The sequence below is a fragment of the Leptonychotes weddellii genome, chromosome 14 (assembly GCF_054177405.1).
Source record: "Leptonychotes weddellii isolate Sample4059 chromosome 14, ASM5417740v2, whole genome shotgun sequence".
NCBI classification, from domain to species: domain Eukaryota; kingdom Metazoa; phylum Chordata; class Mammalia; order Carnivora; family Phocidae; genus Leptonychotes; species Leptonychotes weddellii.
Window position 1 is genome coordinate 15,022,458 of NC_138382.1, and position 21,773 is coordinate 15,044,230.

Consider the following 21,773-nt stretch of genomic DNA (forward strand, 5'->3'; position numbering starts at 1 on the left):
TAACTTCATCTGTTAGTTAGCTTTTGCTGCCTAAAAGCCACTCTCAAAACTTTGTGGTTTAAAAACACAGCTATTTATTAGATTTATGATTCTCCCTGTCCTCCGTTGGGGCTGAGCCCAGCTGAGCCACTCTCTGGTTTCATGTGGGGTCACTCATGCCTCCGTGAACCATTCTGGGTCTGCTGGGGGCTGGAGAGTGTGGCGTGGCTTTAACTGGGACAGCTTTGATGTCTTCAGTGTGGTCACTCATCTTGTAACAGGTCCCCTTCGCTTTTCGCATGGCCACCAGGAAGGATGACAAGAGAAAGAGTGTGGGAGGTGTGGGACTGGAGCGCTGTCACTTCTCTTACCTTCTTAGGGGCCAAAGCAAGTCACCAAGCCAGCCGGAAATTGAAGGGGGGAAGGAATAACCTCATAGCTTGATGGGAGGAATTCCAAGTGCCCTGGGTGTAGGGAGCAGTGGAGAATTGTGTCCATTTTAGCTTCAAACACCTCTGTTTAATGACCCCAAATCTTGCTAAGACTGTCAGATTTACACAGTATATGCTGCCCTTAGGCATTGTTTAACTTTGGGGTAACAAATGGCACCAGACAGAGTGTTCACTGCCAGATTGTGGAGTGACGTGAGGGGTGAAGATGTTAGCGTTTTACAGACATGAAAAAGATTTGAGATGGGAAATAAGATGATGCAAAAATTGTAGGAAGAATTCACTTGTGGGTCTGAGCAGAAAGAAACTTAAGATCCACACATCCGATTGTTACGGGTTACTCCTATGTGGATGTCACTGTAATTTCCATATTTCTAGAACTGAAGTCAGTATTTTCATTCCCTAACCAAATTTCTTCCCGTCCTGCTTTTCTCAGGAAGTGATCCTACCATTTGCTGTGTAGTCTGAGCCACACATCTGATGGTTCTTGATTCTTCTCTCACCATATTCACTCATTGTTACTAACAACAAATATTTAGGATGCCTATTATAGATCACATCCTGTAGTTTCTCCTGTTCCCGCTAATCTAGACCACTGTCCTCTCTCCTTCATACAGCTGTCTCCCAATTAATTGGTCTTCATGCTTTCCTTCATGTTCTGTAGGACCCCCTGTGACTTCTTAAAACTAAATGTTCATTTAATTGGCATCCAATGACTGAATTTCTACTATGTGTTAGATTCCGTGGATACAAAAATCAATAAGGCAAAATGACTGCCTTCAGGGACCTTTATCATCTGGTGTGGGAGACATGTGTTTTAAAGAGACGAGTTGATCTATGATACAGTAGTTAGGAGTGCTATGAAGAAAATGAAGTCAGAGTCAAGGGTAGAGAGTGGCACAGAATGCTATTTCAGATAGATGGATTAGGGACAGCCTCTCTCTGGAGGTAATAGTTGAACATCAGAGAGGGAACCGTGTGGATATCTGAGGAAGTGTCAGAGAAGAGCAAGTAGCAAAACCTTGGGATAGGAGTGGGATTGGGATGGAAAAGGGTGTTTAGTGGAATAGAATGAGTAAGAGATCAGGGGGATGGTTTCACGTTAGGCCATGGAATGGACTTGGTATATTATTGAAACTGTGAGGGAAAGTCACTGGAACTTGAGAATGATTGAGGATGTTTATTGAGAATACATCTGACTTAGTTTACAATGATCACTTTACTGCTATATAGAGAACAGACTGTAGAGGAATAAGAGGGGATAGTAGATTGAGTCACTGTGTAGCCCTGAAGATGGTGGGAAGAGGTGAGGTTTCAGAGTTCTTTTGAAGGATCTGCTGACAGGTGTTTATAGAGAAGGAGAGGAGCCACAGATGCTATGAACTTGCGTGGGGGATGTGGAAACCCTGGGTATGAACGGCTTTGTAGGAGCCAGAAGGGAGAAATCAAGTGTTTTTCTTGGGAATTCAGTTTGAGATAAGCGTTTTTTTTGTTTTTTGTTTTTTGTTTTTTAAGATTTTATTTATGAGAGAGGGAGAGAGCAAAAACATGGGGAGGAGCAGAGGGAGAGAGACAAGCAGATTCTGTGCTGAGCACAGAGCCCGACACGGGGTTCAATCTCAGGACCCCGAGATCATTACCTGAGCCGAAACCAAAAGTCAGATGCTCCACTGACTGAGCCACCCAGGCTCCCCCCAGTTTGAGATGCATTTTAGACATCCAAACCATGTTAATCCCTATCTTAAAACCCTTCAATGATTTTACATTGAATTGTGATACAGCTCAAACAAAACTGACTTGGCTTGTAAGAACATTTATGGTCTGGCCCCAGCGTACCTCTGCATTCTTATCTCATTCCACTTTTTCTCATCCCTGTCCCCTCTCCCATCTGTATCCTCCAGCAGTACCAAATTTCTTTAAGTTCCTTTACCGCTCGAATCTCTCTTTGATTATTCTTTACCCTTCCCCCAAATGAGCACATCCTCTCCATCCCTTGCTTGCCCTCTGGCTCTGTGAGCTCCTGTTTGGGAGCTCAGTTGAAATGCCATTTTCTCTAGGAAGTGCGCTCAGCCTTTCTTCTCTTGCCCCTAACTAGGTTCCATGTTCCCACCATACCCTGGCAACTCTTGTTATAATGCTAAACAGGTGTTTTTGTGAAATTGCTTGTCAGTCACACAGACAAGACTTGAAGGACTTGAGGGCAGGGAACAGTGTCCAACCCATAGAGTGACCAGAATAGGGTAAGAGCTTGATAAAAATATTTTTTAAATGACAGGGGGTTAGATTGGAAGCATAAGACGGGTTAGAAAGGTAAAAAGTCATGGATTGGGGCCAACAGCCAAGGTTCTGTGAAAATTGGAGGCAATGTGGCCTAACGATAGGAAGAAAAGAGAAAGGGGCAGAGGGTTCAGATCCAGGCTTCCAAAACCTGTCTTTAGACCTGATGTATTCAAGAATGGTGTGAATCCTGGCACTGCAGTGGGCTATACACGTCAAGTGAAACTTGGTCTTAGTGTCTCGGAAATGTCTAGTGAGTTTTAGGGATTCAGGTTACCCTTTAGCTACGACACCGGATGATAGAGCTGAAACAAGTTCTCCGAACACTGAGATAGGACATGTAGACATTCTGTAAAGGAGAAAACATTTGTTTGTTGGCTTCTTGGGTAAATATTTTTAGGACTGAAAGTTTCTAATTCAAGACGTGTCAGGCGCCTAAAGATGTGAAGAGGATCCCACAATTTGCACATGAAAGAAATGTCCACTCAAATAAAGGCACGGACCATTCAGTTATCCTTCGGCTCTTCTGCCTCAATTCTTCTTCTTTTTTTTTTTTCCCCAAGACCATATTTTTTTAGAGTGGTTTTAGCCTCACAGTAAACTTGAGAGGAAGTTATAGAGATTTCCCATATGCCTCTTGCCCCAACACCCTCATAGCTGCCCACGTTCTTGACATTTCCCACAAGAGTGGTACATTTCTTACAGTTGATGAACTTGCACTGATGCATAATCATCCCAAGTCCATGGTTTGCATTAGGGTCTCCCTCAGTATTGTACATTCTGTGGTTTGGGACCAACGTATAATGACATGGATCCACCATGAAATAACAAAGAGTATTTTCCCCGCTCTAAAAATTCTCTGTGCTCCACTTATCCATCCTCTCATCCCCAATCCCTGGCAACCACTGATCTTTCTACTGTCTTCATAGTTTCGCCTTTTCCACAGTGTCCTGTAGTTGGAATCAAATGGTGTATAGCCTTTTCAGATCGGCTTCTTTCATTTAGTAATTTAAGTTTCCTCCATGGCTTTTCATGGCTTGAGAGCTCATTTCTTTTTAGCACTGAGTAATGTTCCATTGTCTGGACGTATCACAGTTTGTGCCATAACCTACTGAAAGCCATCTTGGTGGCTTCTAAGTTTTGGCATTTGTGAATAAAGGTGCTATAAATAAGCATCCATATGAAGTTGTGTGTGTGTGTGTGTGTGTGTGTGTGTGTGTGGACATAAGTTTTCAACTTAACGGTAAATGCCGGAGAGTGTAACTGTTGTATGGCAAGAGCCTGTTTAATTTTGTAAGATACTGTCAAACTGTCTTCCAAAGTGGCTGCATTTCGCATTCCTACCAGCAGTGAATGAGAGTTCCTATTGCTCCATAACCTCACCAGCATTTGGTAGCGTCAGTGTTCTGGATTTTGGCCATTCTCATAGGTGTGTGGTGGTATCTCATTTTTATTTGCATTTTTCTGCTGACCAATGACATGGAACATCTTCCTGTATGCTTATGTGCCCTCTGTATCTCTTCTTTGGCGAGGCGTCTGTTAAGGTCTTTGGCCATTTTTTAATGAGATTGTTTTGTTTCTTTATTGTTGAGTTTGAGTTCTTCGTATATTTTGGACGTGTCCTTTATTAGATGTGTCTTTTGCAAATATTTTCTTCCAGTCTGTGCCTCGTCTTTTCAATGTCTTGATGTTATCTTTCATAGAGCAGAAGTTTTTAATTTTAATGAAGTTCAGCTTTTCAGTTATTTCTTTCACGGATTGTGCCTTTGGTATCATATCTAGAAAGGCATCATCATACCCAAGGTCATCTAGCTTTTCTCCTATGTTATCTTCCAGGAATTTTAGTTATGAATTTTGTATTTAGGTCTCAGATCCAATTTAAGTGAATTTTTGTGAAGGATGTAAGGTCTGCATTTAGATAGACTTTATTCACGTGCATGTCCCATTGTTCCAGCACCATTACTATCTTCGGTCCATTGTAGTGCCTCTGCACCTTTGTCAAAGATCTGTTGACTACACTGCCTCAATTTCTTAATCCTCAGTTATGAGTAGAATTTTAGGAACTGGATTTCTTCTCATTTTCCTCTATCTGGGCATGTTTTGTTCCCCACAGCCTTTCTCCTTCTAACGTCCACTGTTTCCTGATGTTTCTTTGGTGTTATGTGGGACATACTTGAGATTATGTAACTGAGAAATGATCCTCTGTCAAAATTATGTTATAGGAGATGTGAACCATGGTTCTGGAAGGGTTGGAATACTGGTATAAATGTGTGGAGTAAAAAAAAGTGTGATGATTCATAGGAGGCCATCTGACCAATGTAACAGAGAATCGTTGGATACTGTTTTCTACTCCCATACCTCATCCCTCATCTCTAGACCCACAGCCACAAAGGTAAAATATTCAGGTCATCACAACTATCCTTACAAAGGATCAATTGCCCCTTTGTCTGACCTGCCTTTCCAGACAATGAAGAAAACCATTATCTTATTATTTTGTAGTAATCTCTCTCTCTCTCTCTCTCAGTGTTCTTTTGTAAACTATTGGGTACACTTATGCCTCCTATGACTGTGCTCTCATCAACAACAGGACTTAATAACACAGCCATTTCTTATGTACTTTATCTTCTTTAATCTTTATGACAATTCTCTGCATTCAAACTACAGATCAGTTTTTAAGAATTTAGGGAACTTAACAAAGTCAATGTAACTGGAAAGTAACAAAGATGGAATTTAACCTTTCTGGTTCTCCCAGCTGTAATAGTTGCTGTGCTGAATTTTGTGTTATTGAAACATACTGGGCTTCCTTGGAATTTCTGGAAAACCTACAGACTGAATAATCATCCTTGAATAAGTGGATGTTGGATCTCTTTTAACCAGGGGCATCTTTTTTTTTTTTTTTTCATGTGTGTGATAACAAAGGATTTCAGGTCCATCAGAATGACTCATAAATAGAGTAGTAAATGTGTTAGGACTTCCCTGGCTTAATTGAGATTTTCAAAAATCTATGAAGTCATCTTTGGTTTTGGAGTCATAGAATCTCTATTTCATGTATCCCATGAAGAGCCATCAGTTTATGGCCTCACAAAAGCCCAAAGTCCAATAGCTCTAGGTAGCCTTGAGAAAGAAAGGTTAAAGAAAGACCTTTTCCAAATAGACTCAAGAAGAATTAAAATGATTGAAACTGTGAGGGGGACAACTAAGCCTAGGTACTTACCAGTAGTTCCCAAGTACTGAGAAGCAGATGTCAGACCCATTTGAAGGGACAGCTTCATCTTAAATGGAGCAAGGCTAACTAACAGTGGAGTGAGTCATTTCCTCTGGTGTTTTGGATCTGCCTTCTGAGAGCTCATGAGAACTTATTATTACAGATTCAGGAATTTTATGGAGTGTGATAGTTTAAAACTCACCATGATATGTGTATTTACACCATGGAAATTGGCAAACACTACAAATAAGGGATTTTTTTTTAAAGTTTATTTATTTTTATATATATATTTTTAAGTAATTTCTATATCCAATGTAGGGCTCGAACTCACGACCCCAATATCAAGGTCATATGCTCTTCCGATGAGGCAGCCAGGTGACCAAAAGGAATTTTCTTTTTTTATGAATTGAGGGGTGCCTGGGTGGCTCCGTCAGTTGAGCCTCAGATTCTTGATTTTGGCTCAGGTCATGATCTCAGGGCCATGAATGAGATGGAGCCCCATTTTGGGCTCTGCACTCAGTGTGGAGTCTGCTTTGGATTCTCTTTCTGTCTCTCTGTCTCTCTCTCTCTCCCCCTCTGAATGAATGATTGAATGAATGAATGAATGAATGAATGAATGAATAAATAAAATCTTTTAAAACATTTATTTACCAGCACATCTTCGGCTATTTAGCAAAGAAGTGAACTCTCTGTTATTTTAACTATAAAAAATAGAAACTTTGCAATTTCCTAAAAGATGTGTTGGAATAAGTGGAATTAGGAAAAATTAGGTCCCTTAAGTCTTACTCACCTGTATTCTACCTTATCCCTTGAATGCATTGATTACAGTGCTAAGGCAAGTGAGATTTGTGATTTGAATTTCTTTATTGGGGCTATATTGTCCAACATCTACTCCTGACTTGGCACATGTTACGGCTTCCTCTAAGCCTCTTCTGTTTTAACTTTTAACAGAAGAGTTTCCATAACCCTGTGGTCTGGTGTCAGACTGCTTCCTTTAGAATCCTAATTTTAATATTGACTAGCTGTGTGAACTCTGGAAGGTTACCGAAGCTGATTAAGCCCCATTTTTTTTTTTTTTATCTGTTAAAAGCAGATGATGAAAGTACTTCCTTCAAACAGTTGTTCTGAGTCTTAAATGAAGCTAGACCACATAAAGTAATTAGTCCAAGGCTTGGCCATGGTAAGGATCTTGTAGGTGTCAGTTCTATTTCCCTTAGGGGGGAGTATCCATTCTGGTTTGTTGTTGTTGTTGTTGTTTTCTTTTTTTTTTTTTTTTAAAGATTTTATTTATTTACTTGACAAAGAGAGAGAGAGTTAGTGAGAGCAGGAACACAAGCGGGGGAGTGGGAGAGGGAGAAGCAGGCTTCCCGCCGAGCAGGGAGCCCAATGCGGGGCTCGATCCCAGGACCCTGGGACCATGACCTGAGCCGAAGGCAGACGCTTAATGACTGAGCCACCCAGGCGCCCCTGTTGTTGTTTTCAATTTCTTACATCTTTTGGACTCCAGAGTCTACAAAGAATTTCAAGTATATATACACTTATACTAAGTTGACTAGATATGTTTTTGAATTTGTCCATAAAACAGAATTTTTGTGTATTCTGCATTCTTATTAACAGTGTATACTCAGAGATGCAGTCTTAGGAGTCACTGTATCGATGATAACAATAGGTGTTTTCAATGTTAGTGGGCTGTTGACAGCATATAAATTGACAGTCCATTGAAGACCTTCAGAACTTGGAGATGCTTAAAAAGAATGACATTGAGAATTACCCCCCACCTGTCCCTCAAGAAAAGGTTCATGAGAATGTAACAAAGGTGTTTATTTTTAGTATCAACTGTTCTTTCATTGAGCAAACACTGTGATGTGTTTATGAAGACACAAGAAAAGCAGACACACCCAGAGTGGTTTATTTTTTTTTTAATTTTTTATTATTATGTTCAATTAGCCAACATACAGTACCTTATGAAGGGTTTTTTTGTAATTTTATTTTTATTATGTTCAGTTAGCCAACATATAGTACATCATTAGTTTTTGATGTAGAGTTCAGTGATTCACTAGTTGCGTATAACACCCAGTGCTCTACACAACACGTGCCCTCCTTAATGCCCATCACCCAGGTACCCCATCCCCCCACCCCCTCCCTTCTGTAACCCTTAGTTTGTTTCCTGGAGTCCAGAGTCTCTCATGGTTTGTCTCCCTCCCTCTCTGATTTCCTCCCATTCAGTTTTCCCTCCATTCCCCTCTGGTCCTCTGTGCTACTCCTTAAGCAGAATAGCTCATAACCTGGGTATGGAAGAGGCCATTTCCAAAGTCCACAGAGCAAACTCTCAAAATGCATTCCTAAAAAGAATAAAAGCTCTTATGGATTAGGAATGGGAGACCTAGGTGGCAACCATTGTTTCTGCAGATATTTTCCATTTTGTGTCCTTTCTAAATATTTAGTCCCCTGTGCGTAGACCGTCATTGAAAATATAGTACCTTATTCCGAAACGAAGGTACGTACATTTACTATAAGTATTTATGTTGCACATACTGTGCATGTATGTGGTTTGCATCATCTTCAGATATGCTGGAAGGGTCTGACTGGCCTCTTGTGTGAATACCAGTCTATGGACTACATATGTGGGAACACATTTCCGGAAACTAGTCTGGAGTTCCAGCTCTGGCCGAGATCTTCTCAACACTGATTGATTATGTCTGAGGAAATCAGGGCTAAGCTATGTTCTTTTTGCCTTTGGGTGATGCTGTAACATAGGTTCCTGGTCAAGTAAATAGAGCCCAGTTTAAAGGCCATTTCAAGGACGCAGTTGAGGAAGTGATTAATTCATTCTCCTCTTTGGTCATTGTTGACTGGCATCAGTATATTCTGTAGTCTTTGCTCTCTGGGTACCTTGGGTGTATGAAACAACCACATCAGAAACATGTGTGGAAGCCTAGACCACTTGAAATGTGTGTTACAAAAATCTAAAGATCACCTTCAGAATTTAGGATTCTGATTTAAGGGTCCTCTGGCCTTATTACTCATTTGCAGAAAACACCTCGGGCCCTGATTTCTTTTTCTTTGGGAATGTTGGCTACTTGCTATATTAGATTATCCAAAGGAAAGCATCAATTGGACATTTCCCCTCCTTCCCCTCCCATGTTGGCAGATGAGAAGAAAAAAATACGGTACAAAAATATTTAATCTGCTAAAGTCAGATTCAACAGAAGCAGAGGTGGAAGAAAAAAACCTAATTGCTTCACTTTTAACACACATGTTTTCCATAGACAGCTGGTTTTCTTCAATTTTCATAATTACAATTTCAGGAAGCGTCCCTCCACTTCAGGATGGTTATCCCATTTGCGGGTTACCCATTTCCTGCGCATTTCCTTCCTCCAGCCCACCTCTTGGCCACATTAACATTACTTCATGTCACAAACGATACCACAGGTGGCCAGAACAGGTTCTGAGAAAGGGAAAATGACATGGAAACCGGTCAAGTTTGCTTTGTGTTACATCAAAGTGTTTGGTGAGGAGAGGCCCACACTCTTGGCCAGAAGGAGACTTCTGGAAAACATAGGCCTTTCGGAAATCTACACTGTTTCTTTCATGAACATCTCCATTAACCAAGCATTAGCTGGCTAGATATCTCTGATGAGGTCGGAACAGTGAGCATCATAGCAGTTGTGACCTTTGAAATGAGGTTGAGGATATGCCCTCACGCATGTGATCAGTCCGCCGGTCTTAGGTTAGACTTGGTTTAATGCTTAGTCTTAGAGGGGCTTACAATCAATAGGGCAAGATTCACACACAAGATTCAACAGTCAAGAGCAGTTCAGCAGAATTTATTAAGTAGGGGTTGGACTGTATAGGACAGAATATGTGTGTGTGTTTGTCTGTCTGTATCCTTGAGTTCAGGGATAGGGAAGAGACCGATGAGTCAGATGAAGGCCATGAGAAGTCTTTGTGAGGAGAGGTGTAGGGGCTGAACTGTGCCTGGGAAACTAGGGAGAGGTGGAGAAAGTGGAATTTGGGTCAGTGTCATAGTAGATTGTGTGTGTGTGTGTGTGTGTGTGTGTGTGTGCATGCATGCATGTGTGCAGGGCCTCAAATGCCAGAAAGAAGTCAAGGAGGTGAGAAAAAGATACAGATGTTCAGAAAATATATAAGCCCCCATCCTCTATGAAATTGATACTACCTGTGGTCAAAAATGGGTACACCCTTTGTTAGAATGAATCCTTGAAACTATCAGGTGTGTTGATAACATTCAATGAAAGACAGTCTCATTTGGAGAATAAATTTACAAATTCCTGTCAGGGGCTGTTGGAGGTATCTGTCTCTTGTTAGCATCGGATTTTGATGGGTGAAGTTTGGAAAGAGATGAGCTTCCATTTATTTAGGTTGTAGTTAGAATAAAAGCCCAGTCATGCCTACAAAGCCCTGGATGGTCTGTCTGACCTCTCTTCCCCTTCTAACTGGCTGTCTTCCAGGCCATTCTTCCCCTCATTCCCTGAGCTTCAGCCACACACCACCTTCTTTCTCTGTCTTCAGTGTGCTAAGCTGTTGCCCACCGTACATTACCCTGGCATTTACTGTGTCCTCTCCCAAGAAGACACATCTCTAGGTTCTTGGGCAGAGCAGCTCTTTGTCACCAGTCCTGCATCAGCTCTGATTTCACTCCCGGAGACCACAGGCTCCACCTCCCATCCCCCGAGAGTGGTCTGCTCCGGTCCCTTGGCATTCACCATCCTGTCACCCTCTTTCATTCCTTAAAAACCCAAGGAGGACTCTGAATGGTATTGTTGGTTTATTATCCGTGTCTCCCCTTCGGAGGGGTCATTAGGACGGGAACCTTCTCTGCCTGCTTACCGTCATACCCCAGCGTGTAGTAGGTGCTCAGTAAAGTATACGTTAGATGAGTCAGTGGCAGTGGGATCTCCATTACGCTCAGGGCCTACAAAGCTCGCATTCTCTCCCCTCTCCTGAGGAGCTGAACTGTTACAAAGGCAGGAAGAAAATGGAGAATGGTACGATCTGGGGTGGCCCATGTTACGATGGCATTATGTTACAGCACGTCTTTTTTCCTTTGTTCCTCTACGAAGTCTTAAGAACTTGGGAAACAACACCGCTCAGAGGGATGTTTCAAAGAGATGGACTTGGAGGGGGCCATTGTGTGGGTTGGATGGATGCTAGTATGTCAGGAAGAGCTGCTGGGTTCGTGCATTTCTTGCTATGTTTCTATGTTGTAGCCATTGTGGAATGACATGACTATGACCCTAACGAGCTAAGATCCGATGTTTCTCCAGTCTGCCCTCTGAATCCTTCACACACATTTCCTGTCCAGACTTGGTTCCCTTCTTCGTTCCCTTCTCCGAGTACCGCTGACTGAGTATGCCTGCCCCCTACCTATCATGGTATGATAGCCATGGCTAATTCAGCAAAAGAAGTTTGATGAAACTGTTACTTTTTCCTCCTTCGTGGGTTTCAGACAGTAGCACCTCCTCTAGCTGACACTGTCCGAAAGCTGCCTGAGTTCTCAGTTTTGGCCAGCTTGGCTTCCAGGGGCCTGGTTAAGAGATTATCCAGCGTGTGCTCTGCAGTTGCCTCGTTTGGGTTTATAAATGAAACGTTCCAATGCTTTCTTCTGTGTCATTAATACGTGCTGACAATAAAATGATACATCCCTTATTGTGCTGCTGGGATGGAATTTATTTGACTCTATTTTTTTCAAAGGATCTATGGCGTTAGCACAGGGCAGAGCAGGCAGAAGACTTCTGTTTGCTCGCCTTCCCCACATGTACCCTTCCTGCCTTCTCTTGTTATTATGCTAGAGACCCATGCTTCTGCTCTGCAGGCCACCACCACATGTCCGTTAACGTAACCCATTATCTGCACAAGAAGGTGATTTGCCCATCTTCTGATTATTAGTCATCTGCACCGTCTAATTCTCCCTCCTCCTTCCTCAGCACTGCAGTGACAACACACATCCCTGCCAATCAGACATGAACATCGAAGGAGCCTGGAAGAGAGGCTACACGGGAAAGAACATCGTTGTGACCATCCTGGATGATGGCATTGAGAGAACCCACCCGGATCTGATGCAGAACTACGTGAGTGTGTGCTGGGGTCGGAGCCCCCTCCATCCTGGGAAGTAAGGGGACGCGTGTGAGGACTGTCAAGAAGTGGGGTTACTACTGAAAAGGGCAGCTAGCAAATACAGTAGGCTCTGCGTATCGCTTCCATCTTACAAAACGTTGCACCCTCTGAGTACAGGGAGGTGAGCTACTGCTTTCAACTTTCAAGTGCCTTTGATGTTCTGATGACAAAAAGCAAGTGATAAGGCAGCAGAAGCCTCACCCCCACCACCATCTGCTCCTGATAATGACCACTCTTCTCAACGACTCATCCACAAAGCCACGCCACACACTCTGTTTCTCTTGTGGAGAAAGCGTACTTAGAACTTTTCTCAAGTTTTTCTACTGGTCTCTTTCTCTTTTTTTTTTTTTTTTTACTCCCTTTTTCAAAGGACAATAGTGATCAGCCTCCTACTAGTCCTGGGAAGCAGTCAGTTCCCTCTCTGAAGGAGGAACTGTGATTCCAGGACTCCAGGAGGATGTAGGATGAGCCCAAGACCACAGAGCCCACGGAACATTGGGGTCAGTTTCTGCCCCTTGGGCCTCTGGGTTCCATCTACCACTGTGGTATCTACTGCCTAGAAATGTGCCAGTGATCTCTCTAAACTCTGCCCCCTCCAAGCTCATTCCTTCCATTGGCTTCTCCTTTCTAAGGTCACTTGAGAGGGCCATATTATCTCTCAATATGCCATTCTCTGTCCTCCAAATTTGTGTTTCCTGACAACCTTAGTGTTCTCTCTAAAATACTTCTTCTCTTATAAGGAGCCTGCAACGATCTCCTATTATCTGCAAATACAACTCTGATTCCCATGAGGGCTCAGCAGAAAATCCTGTGGATCCCACTCACACCCATGTCTTCTGACTTCCCCTCAGACCTCTTTTCTGGTGACGACTGTTTCCACCCAGGAACACTGATATCACCGCATGCCGCTTAAACAACAATCGCTTTTCCCCCTCATCCTCCTCTCTTCCTTCCTGATTCCTTTTAATTCCAAAATTTTGGCCGTGTCGAGGGTCCCTAAATTATATTTCATGTTGGTATTGAAAAAAATTTCTCTTAAAATCAGTGATTTTCTAGCCGCTTACAGTTTCCTCTCCTATCCCTGAAAATACAAGCAGCTCTAAATCATGGTGAAGTCTGCTTTACTTCCCTTGCAGGACTCTTACTGACCCCAAAGGAGGAAAGCCACGGGCCAGGGTGGGAAGCTTTGCCCCGTGTTCACGGAGGGGACCCACAGAGAATCCTGAGCTATATAGCTGGGAGGACCCCGTCTCCGCAGATTTTTGTCTTCTATATTCCATTTCATGGTCGTTAAAGGAGGCACTTCAGTAAGCCCAGCCCACCACCCTGTGCCCTGAGCTGCCAGAGAATGATGAGGCAGGCCCTGCCCTGCAGGTCCCTCTGCCCATCAGCACAAAGGACTTGCCATCCCAGCATGCTTGCTGCCTCAGTGGACACAGAGCGGCCCTGGGGTACATTGTTCTGGGCTCACTCAGAGTGGACCTGACCTTTTCCTTAAGGCCAAGTTTCAGAGACCAGGGATATGATGCCTTCTTGAAATCTGATCTCTCTCTCTCTCTCTATTTCCATCTCCCTCAGCATGGGAAGGCTTGGTTTCTGGGCACCACGGGTATCCCCTCCATGTCTCCTCTGCCCCCCTTTCCCTACTGCTCCAGCTTCTTATGAAACCGTTTTTAGAGCGTGATCACCGTATTCTCTCCAATGTTCTTTTCTTATTTGCTCAGTCTTGCTTATTTCATGATACTGAATCTCAAATTAATTCTCCTGAAGAGACTTCATTTTATCTTTGCAAATAAAATACCTCCAAGCCCCTTCCTTGGTGCCCCAGAAACTCCCACTGGCTCACAGTGACCCATATTTCTGACCCACACAAACCCCCAGTGTCTCCTCACACTTGAATCTTTCCTTACAGTCTTCCCCCGTCACCCGTTTTGTGTCAAACATTCAGCCAAGAAACTTCACAAATTAATTTTTTACAGTGACATATTGAAACAATTTCCGCCAAATTAGGTGACTTTTCCCGAAGGTTAAAAAGAGAGAGAGAGAAGGAACTGCAGATTCATTTTGTTCTCATTTGAACAAAACGTTTGAGCGGCCGCTCTCACCCTGCCTCCAAGCACACTCAGGCATTCACAGCATAGAATTTGAGAGCTAAAAAGAACTTTCTATTCGTCTCCTCCTTCAAGAGGGGAGAAGCTGGAACCTGAAGGCTATAGTGAGTGAGCCCAGGTCGTATAAAGAACAGAAGTGTGGGGACCTCTCTCCCAACAGAGAAGTCTTTCTGGTCATACACAGTGTGGTATTTATGGGGTGTTCCTGCCCCCCACCAGCTAGGAATATATTTGATGAAACACAGACGGCTTTAACCTAATTATGATTGCATTCTTTGCCTCTTTCATTTTTCCCCCCTTGGAGGAGAATTCTCTAGAACATATCTGTGTGACGAGCAGTACCGCTGCTTCTCAGTTGTCCTGATGTTGGAGCTGGTGAAGTGTAGGGAAGAACACATTGGATGGGGTCAGGGGGCACATGGCCTGGGTTCTAATCTTGGTTCCACAGGCTGGTTTGCTTCATGCCTTTGGCCAAGTTACACAGCCTGTCTTGGGCCTCTGTTTCCTTATAAGTAAAATTAGTCAGTTATACTAGATGGACACCATTCATGCTCTAGTGACCAGTATGGGGGGCTGTGGGGCCGCCTTTATAGGAGAAGCAGGGACTTACCTACCACCTTTATATGTCCCGTGTATTTTGCATAATTTCTCCAGACATCAGACTCTATGTACTACACATTATTTTCAGAAACAAGAGTCTTTGATAAAGCTAGAAAACACGTTGGCTTTCACTAAAACTGAAATCAGGAATTACCCTAAAGTGTCAGAAAACACAAAACAGTCTAAATTAGTTCTACCTACTGTGATATAAATTGGAGTAAAGATATAAGCCAGTAATTTCTTTTCAGAAATCTAGAAAATCAAAAGGAAGGAATGTAGAAATTTGGAGATGTTTCACAATCACTTTTAAAAGCAGACAGATCCAGCTTTGGCTTCAGAGATGCTTTTCCCTCATTTTGAAGCCTTGACCTAGAATAAAACTTTGTTCATTATTTTGGTTGGGACAGAGGATCATTGGGTATCAGTAAAAAGTCTGAATTACAGACTCTTTTATAGTAGATACAACATCTGAAACCAGACAGCTATTGTCTGATAGAGATACCACGATACCTAATATAATAAATTTCTAATACTGATTTTTAATTGGCTTGCCAGTTTGTGAATTATCTTCAAAAATCTTTGAATCATAAGGAATTTACACACTCCAGAAATGAAGTAAGGAATAGAGAGAGAATCCCTGGAAAATAAATCACTTTGCTTCTAGAGAGTCCAAGAATACTGCACCGAAAAGGTGGTCACTGGGGACCTCTTCAGAGGCAGTGAATGCGAGGTCAGTTCCAGAGATGAGGGAAAATATGTTGGCAAGAATGGTCTGGGTTCTTCCTTGGTCTGTGGAGAGTGTTTTTTCACCTTAAGGAGAAAAATACAATACAACAGTGATTATTACTGAACAAGGCCTCCTGATGCCACCGAACCATGAATGTATTATTTAATCTAATTACTCTCTTGCGGAAATGTGTTTAAGAATGCATGTGGCTCCTGGTTAATGGCTAATTACTAAATGTCTGTCTCCTCCTCTTGCTCACTCCTCTGTGGCCGTAGGATGCTCTGGCGAGTTGTGACGTGAATGGGAATGACCTGGACCCAATGCCTCGTTACGATGCAAGCAACGAGAACAAGTAAGGTCCAGCGGAGCGGGGGCTGGCCTGTGGCTGCCAAGGATTTTTGTTTTCTCCTCTTGCTGAGGGAAGTATTTTCTTAGAAAGCCTTGGTAACAAATGATCCATAAATTTGCTCCAGGGTGAACAGGTGTCTTTTCACTGAAGCTTCTGGGTAATAAAAAGGGGTGGTCTCCATGGTAAGAATGATCGCAGAGAGAACCCTGGGGAATGACTCAGCATTTCCATATCTTGAGGGCACAGCTGGGGAGTATTGCCCCTCATAAGGTAATTGGCCGGTGACCCATTTTTGGGGATGGGGTGCTAAAGGGAAAGGCAAAACAATGTGTATGCCAAAAGAGTTTCTTTATTCTGTTAAATTCAACAAATTTCATTGACCCCTGTGCTTGAAGTCTCTGCCAGGGGCTTTCTTATTAGCCTCTTTGTTCTTCTGTAGTGATTGTATTTTCTACTAATACACGTGAAATACCTATAAGGTTTGCCATGTACAGAACCTATTACCTTTCTTATCTTCACATTCAAGAGCCATAGAAACCCATTTAACCACTTTTCCACTCTCCGGTTAGTACAGTAGTTCTTGTGAGAGCAGATGAAAATGCACATCCATTTGATACCATGGAATATCTTAACATTCTTCAGAAAATAAATGGGAATGGTTTTTCTTGCTTAAGATGACCCAGATTCTTTAAAGGATTAGGAGATATTTCTAATCTCTAGATCACATTAGCTTTTTTCCTTTTACTCCAAAACTCCTCCAGGATAATGCTGTGATTTAAATGCTATCATTTCGATTTTTACTTACATGTTTTAGTCTGGAATCTCAGAAGTAGCAAAAAGAGGTGTTTTGCCCATTTATTACATGCTATTTCCAGCCTTTGTTTTTCTTTAGGAAAAAATTTCTTAGCGAGTATGATTTGATTAAGTCAATAAGTTTAGATAAAACCATCTGACCTAGATAATTGTGACTGCACATGGGTTTTTTTCTTTTTTTTTCCCCCCCTCTTTTCACCATCCACAAAGAAGCCTCAAAAAAGTTACTGTGGAAAGCATGCTGTTTGCTAATAATTCGGTAAATGTTACAGATCAGATTCAATGGTGAAAGCATTAATGCATAAATTGATTTCGATAGAATTTTTCAGAGCCTTCTAAACAAAAAAAGAAAGGGACCTAAATTGAACTGGATAATTTTCTTTCAGTCCTGGCCATTGCTGTCCAGATTACACTGCTTAAAGTTATAGTGAATTTCACATCAAGGGTCATAATTTGAGACAATGCGAGCTAATGTATTTAACCTAATTTATGAACTAGCCTGAAACACTGATGAAGAATCTTGAAGTTTCAATACCAAAAAGTCGCCACTGATAAATTTCGATATACAGTTCATTCTGCTATATTGCGACATAGCCTTCCTAAAAACACTTGCACTCCGCAAAATCTAAAACCACCAAGTAATAAGACAGTGAAATTTGAGCTCAGCGCTCAAAAACTTCATCGGTGATGCACACACACAAAATGGTAGGGACCTATTTAAAAAAATAGCCCAGTTGTATCCATGTTAAGTGGTTACGAAATATGTAAAATTATAATAAATGCGCCACTTTATCTTGAAAAACACCCGAAGTTTGCTTATGGAATTGTGTGCACATTACGTCTGCTTGTACATGTGAATGCATGCCACTCGGTGTGCAAGAGAAAAAAAGAGGGGGGAAAAAAAAGAGATGAAAATTTTGAAAAAGAACAAAGAATAGGGAGGAAAATGAATCAGTTGAGAGGCGAGGGGAAAATTAAGCAGAGTGGAGGACACCCCCTAGCCCCCCACCCCCCACCCAGGATGGCCTTTGGAATCAGGGCAACTTGCCAGTTACTGAAGGTGGAAGGTGAGGTACTCGAAATCAGGGAGTAGCGGCGGCAGACGTGGACAGGTGGGGACCGTGGTGCTCTTCGGGTGTGTAGCTGTGTGGGTTTTGTGTATTCCCATGGCGATGCGTTTTCTACATTCACTTAGAGTTTCTAGGATAAAATTGTGCATCAACACATGTAAATTTCACATTATGCTTACAGTGATCTCCAATACATCGATGGTATCGGAAGAAATTTGTGTTTTCGAGGCAAGCATATAGGAGATCTGTACGATACTATATCCATCAGTTTGATTTATTCCATCAACATCTGTAGAGAGCAAAGAGGGACTGGAATGCTACAGGAAAGACTAGATCATGGTAACACCCGAAGTATTTGGGGGCAGGATATTGAGGGGCAAGAGGGGCTATAGGTAGAAACCAGAAACGTATCATACCCTGTAGGCAGTGCTGTCTGAATTCACATGTGGCGAGTTTTTGCACTGAAACTCTCGGTGGTGACGGTGACTGTTTTCCAGGGCGTGTCGGACGTGTGACTAACATCGCTAACCACAGAGGCTGTGCTTAAGCTCTTAAGCTCTTTGAGTGTTGGCCTTGATGGCTTTTTACAGGCTGCCTTTAAAAAAAAACAAAAAAAACCATATCCTTTGCAAGTATTCCTTTCAAACCTGGCTCTCCCCGAGACCTGTTCTTGAGAAGCATCGCCATAGTCCTGCTCACTGTGGCGTATTCTGGTGTGTCCTGTTTTAACCCCTTCTAAGTACCGTCCATGGTTCACTGAGTGTGGTGTGGGTTTGTTATTGGAGCACACAGGCATTGTTCTAGATACGTGCTTGTGTTTGTAGTCTTGACAGTGAAATATGGCATTTCCAGAGGTACAACAGCACCATTCCCTACCTCTGTTTTATGAGCGTGACCTGGGGCAACAGATTACCCTTTAGCTCCTCTCAGGAGTACCGCCTGATGTTTTCTGGGCCAGACACAAGCCATGTATTCAGGCATTTGGGGTTAAGATAGCCTCTCTGCTCATTAGACCGTAATTATAGATGTGATTGATGGATCTGTCTTTAAGCGAGATAATTCTGTTTGAATAGAAGTCACGTGGCATCAGGAAATTAGCAGTGGGTTTGTAGTTCAGAAGAGTTGACGGTTAGTTTTGGTTCTCCTTAATTAGCTTTATAATCTTCGGGCCTGAGTACTCTGAACTTTGACTAAAGCTTTGTTGTTGTTGTTGTCTTAATCTCTAAAATTACTACAATAATACTTCCCAAGGTTAGCAGTAAAATACCTAAAGCACCAAACATACGACAGACTACATATCAGGTGCTAGATAATTTATAATTATAATTACAGCTGTTATTGTAATTATGTGTTCTGTTCCTCTTTCTGGTTCTTGATAAATAATTAAAAATCACAATCATCTCAAAATATATGTGCCTATGAACATTTCAAATAATGTAAGACTTAGAGGTCTTTGTTTATTTCCAAGGTTAGAGGTTTCGGTAGGTTTTTCTGCTGCTTTAGGTGATGAGAGCTGGGACTCATTCAGTAAATGGGTCAGTAAATCTGCTTTTCTGCAGTTCTGTTTCCCCATCTCCTCGAGCAGAGCCACGAGTCTTTGAATTTGACGCAAGAGAGTGAAGGGGAGAAATTTCTAATCCTCGTCAGAATGAAGCGGCTCAGGTGTCTGCTCTGTGAAAACCTCCTCTTTGTATGATCTGACCAGTAGGCTTGAGAGTGTGTCTGGAGTTATTTCCTGCTTAGCCACGTCTGTTCATTCATTCCACAGGTACTCACCGAGACCCTACTTTGTGAATGGCTCTGTGCTAAATGCTTGGGGGGCACGGGGATGAAATAACTTGGGCTCCGAACTAATGGATTTAATTGGTAGATGACTTGAGAAACTTTAATGCGTGGTGGGTTTTAGTACTACGAGAGAAAGCACTCTCAAAACTCCATGCCAATCATCTCTCTCAGACTGACATGATTACATTTCTAGTGCTAAAACTTGAGGGTGACAGAAATCACTGCAGAAGTACAAAAGTTATAAAAATTCTTTTTTTTAAGATTTTATTTATTTATTTGATAGAGACACAGTGAGAGAGGGAACACAAGCAGGGGGGAATGGGAGAGGGAGAAGGAGGCTTCCCGCTGAGCAGGGAGCCCGATGCGGGGCTCGATCCCAGGACCCTGAGATCATGACCTGAGCTGAAGGCAGACGCTTAACGACTGAGCCACCCAGGTGCCCCCAAAATTTCTTTTTTGTCATTTTTTTCATGTCCCCCACATAACAGGTGCATAAAGAAATAGCCTCAGTGGAGGAGACCATAAAAGCTGTCCTTCTGTTCGGCTTTGTCTCCATTCGTATTAGCTTGTCGAATAAAGGTGACTGCATTGTTCTAGGCTTAAAATAGAAAATGCCTCCCTACAAATGAAAGAGTCTCCTGGCATTTCATACCACTACTCCTGTTTCTGATAAATGAATTATTGATGTCTGAGTTAGAGCTTCCCTTCCCTAGGTTGCTTCTTGTTAAATGTTCCCTCCATTTAAAAGTCATAGCAACATATTTAGTGGGAGGTGAGAGCACACATTATATCTTGAATGGGCGATATGTGGGCCCAGAATCTAATTCCTTTTGAAAATGAACCAATCCATAAGTTAAAGACTCATTTTTCAAAAGGAATTAATTTTTTTCATTTTTCTTTCTGATCTCTATTTTCAGGAAGATTTAAGCAGGGTAGATGGAAGTACATTTTTTTTCTGATTCTTTAGTCTCCTTGCACATGTCATTTCTGGTTTTAAGAATGTATGTCGCCATGTTGTAGAAATCAAAGTGCACGTGGCCTTCTCTTTCTCATCCCTGCAGATGGGGGACTGTTTTCAGGAGATAGTGTTCCAAAACAAAGCCAATGATTGTAACAAATGTTTTCTAACTATAGAGAAAATATTTTAACTCCATTCTAGAGGGAAAAAAAAACTTTAGATCAATGACCTTTTCTTGAGATCCATAACCTTAACAGGTAGAAACCTTGTTTATTTAAATTTTTTACTCAAGTATAATTAACACACAGTATTATATTAGTTTCAAGTGTACACTGTAACGATTCAACAATTCTATACATTTTTCAGTGCTCATCAATAGGAGTGTACTCTTAATTCCATTTATCTATTTCACCTATCCCCTTACCCACCTCCCCTTTGGCAACCACCAGTTTGTTCTCTGTATTTAAGAGTCTGGCTTTTTGTTTGTCTCTTTTTTCCTTTGTTCTTTTGTTTCTTAAATTCCACATGAGTGAAATCATAAGGTATTTTTCTTCCTCTGACTTATTTCACTCAGCGTAATACCATCCAGGTCCATCTAAGTTGTTGCAAATAGTAAGATTTCATTCTTTTTTATGGCTGGATAATATTCCTCTCTGTGTGTGTGTGTGTGTGTGTGTGTGTGTGTGTGTGTGTGTCTACCTAGGGAAGGGAAGCTCTAACTCAGACATCAATAATTCATTTATCAGAAATAGGAGTAGTGGTATGAAATGCCAGGAGACTCTTTCATTTGTAGGGAGGCATTTTCTATTTTAAGCCTAGAACAATGCAGTCACCATCCAGGTCCATCTAAGTTGTTGCAAATAGTAAGATTTCATTCTTTTTTATGGCTGGATAATATTCCTCTGTGTGTGTGTGTGTGTGTGTGTATGTGTATGTATCATGTCTTGTCATCCATGTATCAGTGGACTCTTGGGCTGCTTCTGTATCTTGGCTATTGTGGATAATGCTTCAATAGACAGAGAAGTGCATGTATCTTTTCGAATTAGTGTTTTCATTTTCTTTGGGTAAATACCCAGTAGGGCAAGTACTGGATCATACGGTAATTTGATTTTTAATTTTTTTGAGGAACCTCCATACTGTTTTCCACAGTGGCTGCACCAGTTTGCATTCCCACCAACAGTGCACAAGGGTTCCTGTTTCTCCACATCCTCACCAACACTTGGTATTTCTTGTCTTTTTGATTTTAGCCATTCTGACAGGTATAAAGTAATATTTCATTGTGGCTTTAATTTGTATTTCCCCAATGATTTGT

At 42.0% G+C, this 21,773-nt stretch overlaps 1 protein-coding gene across 1 annotated transcript in view; it reads left to right on the forward strand.

Moving 5' to 3' along the window:
- Window positions 1-21,773, forward strand: part of PCSK5 (proprotein convertase subtilisin/kexin type 5) — a 440,253-nt gene that overhangs the window by 111,226 nt on the left and 307,254 nt on the right. Inside the window, exons 4-5 of the mRNA XM_081804067.1 lie at window positions 11,859-12,002; window positions 15,762-15,838. Coding sequence (XP_081660193.1) covers window positions 11,859-12,002; window positions 15,762-15,838 — 221 coding nt within the window. The remainder of the gene's footprint in view (window positions 1-11,858; window positions 12,003-15,761; window positions 15,839-21,773) is intronic.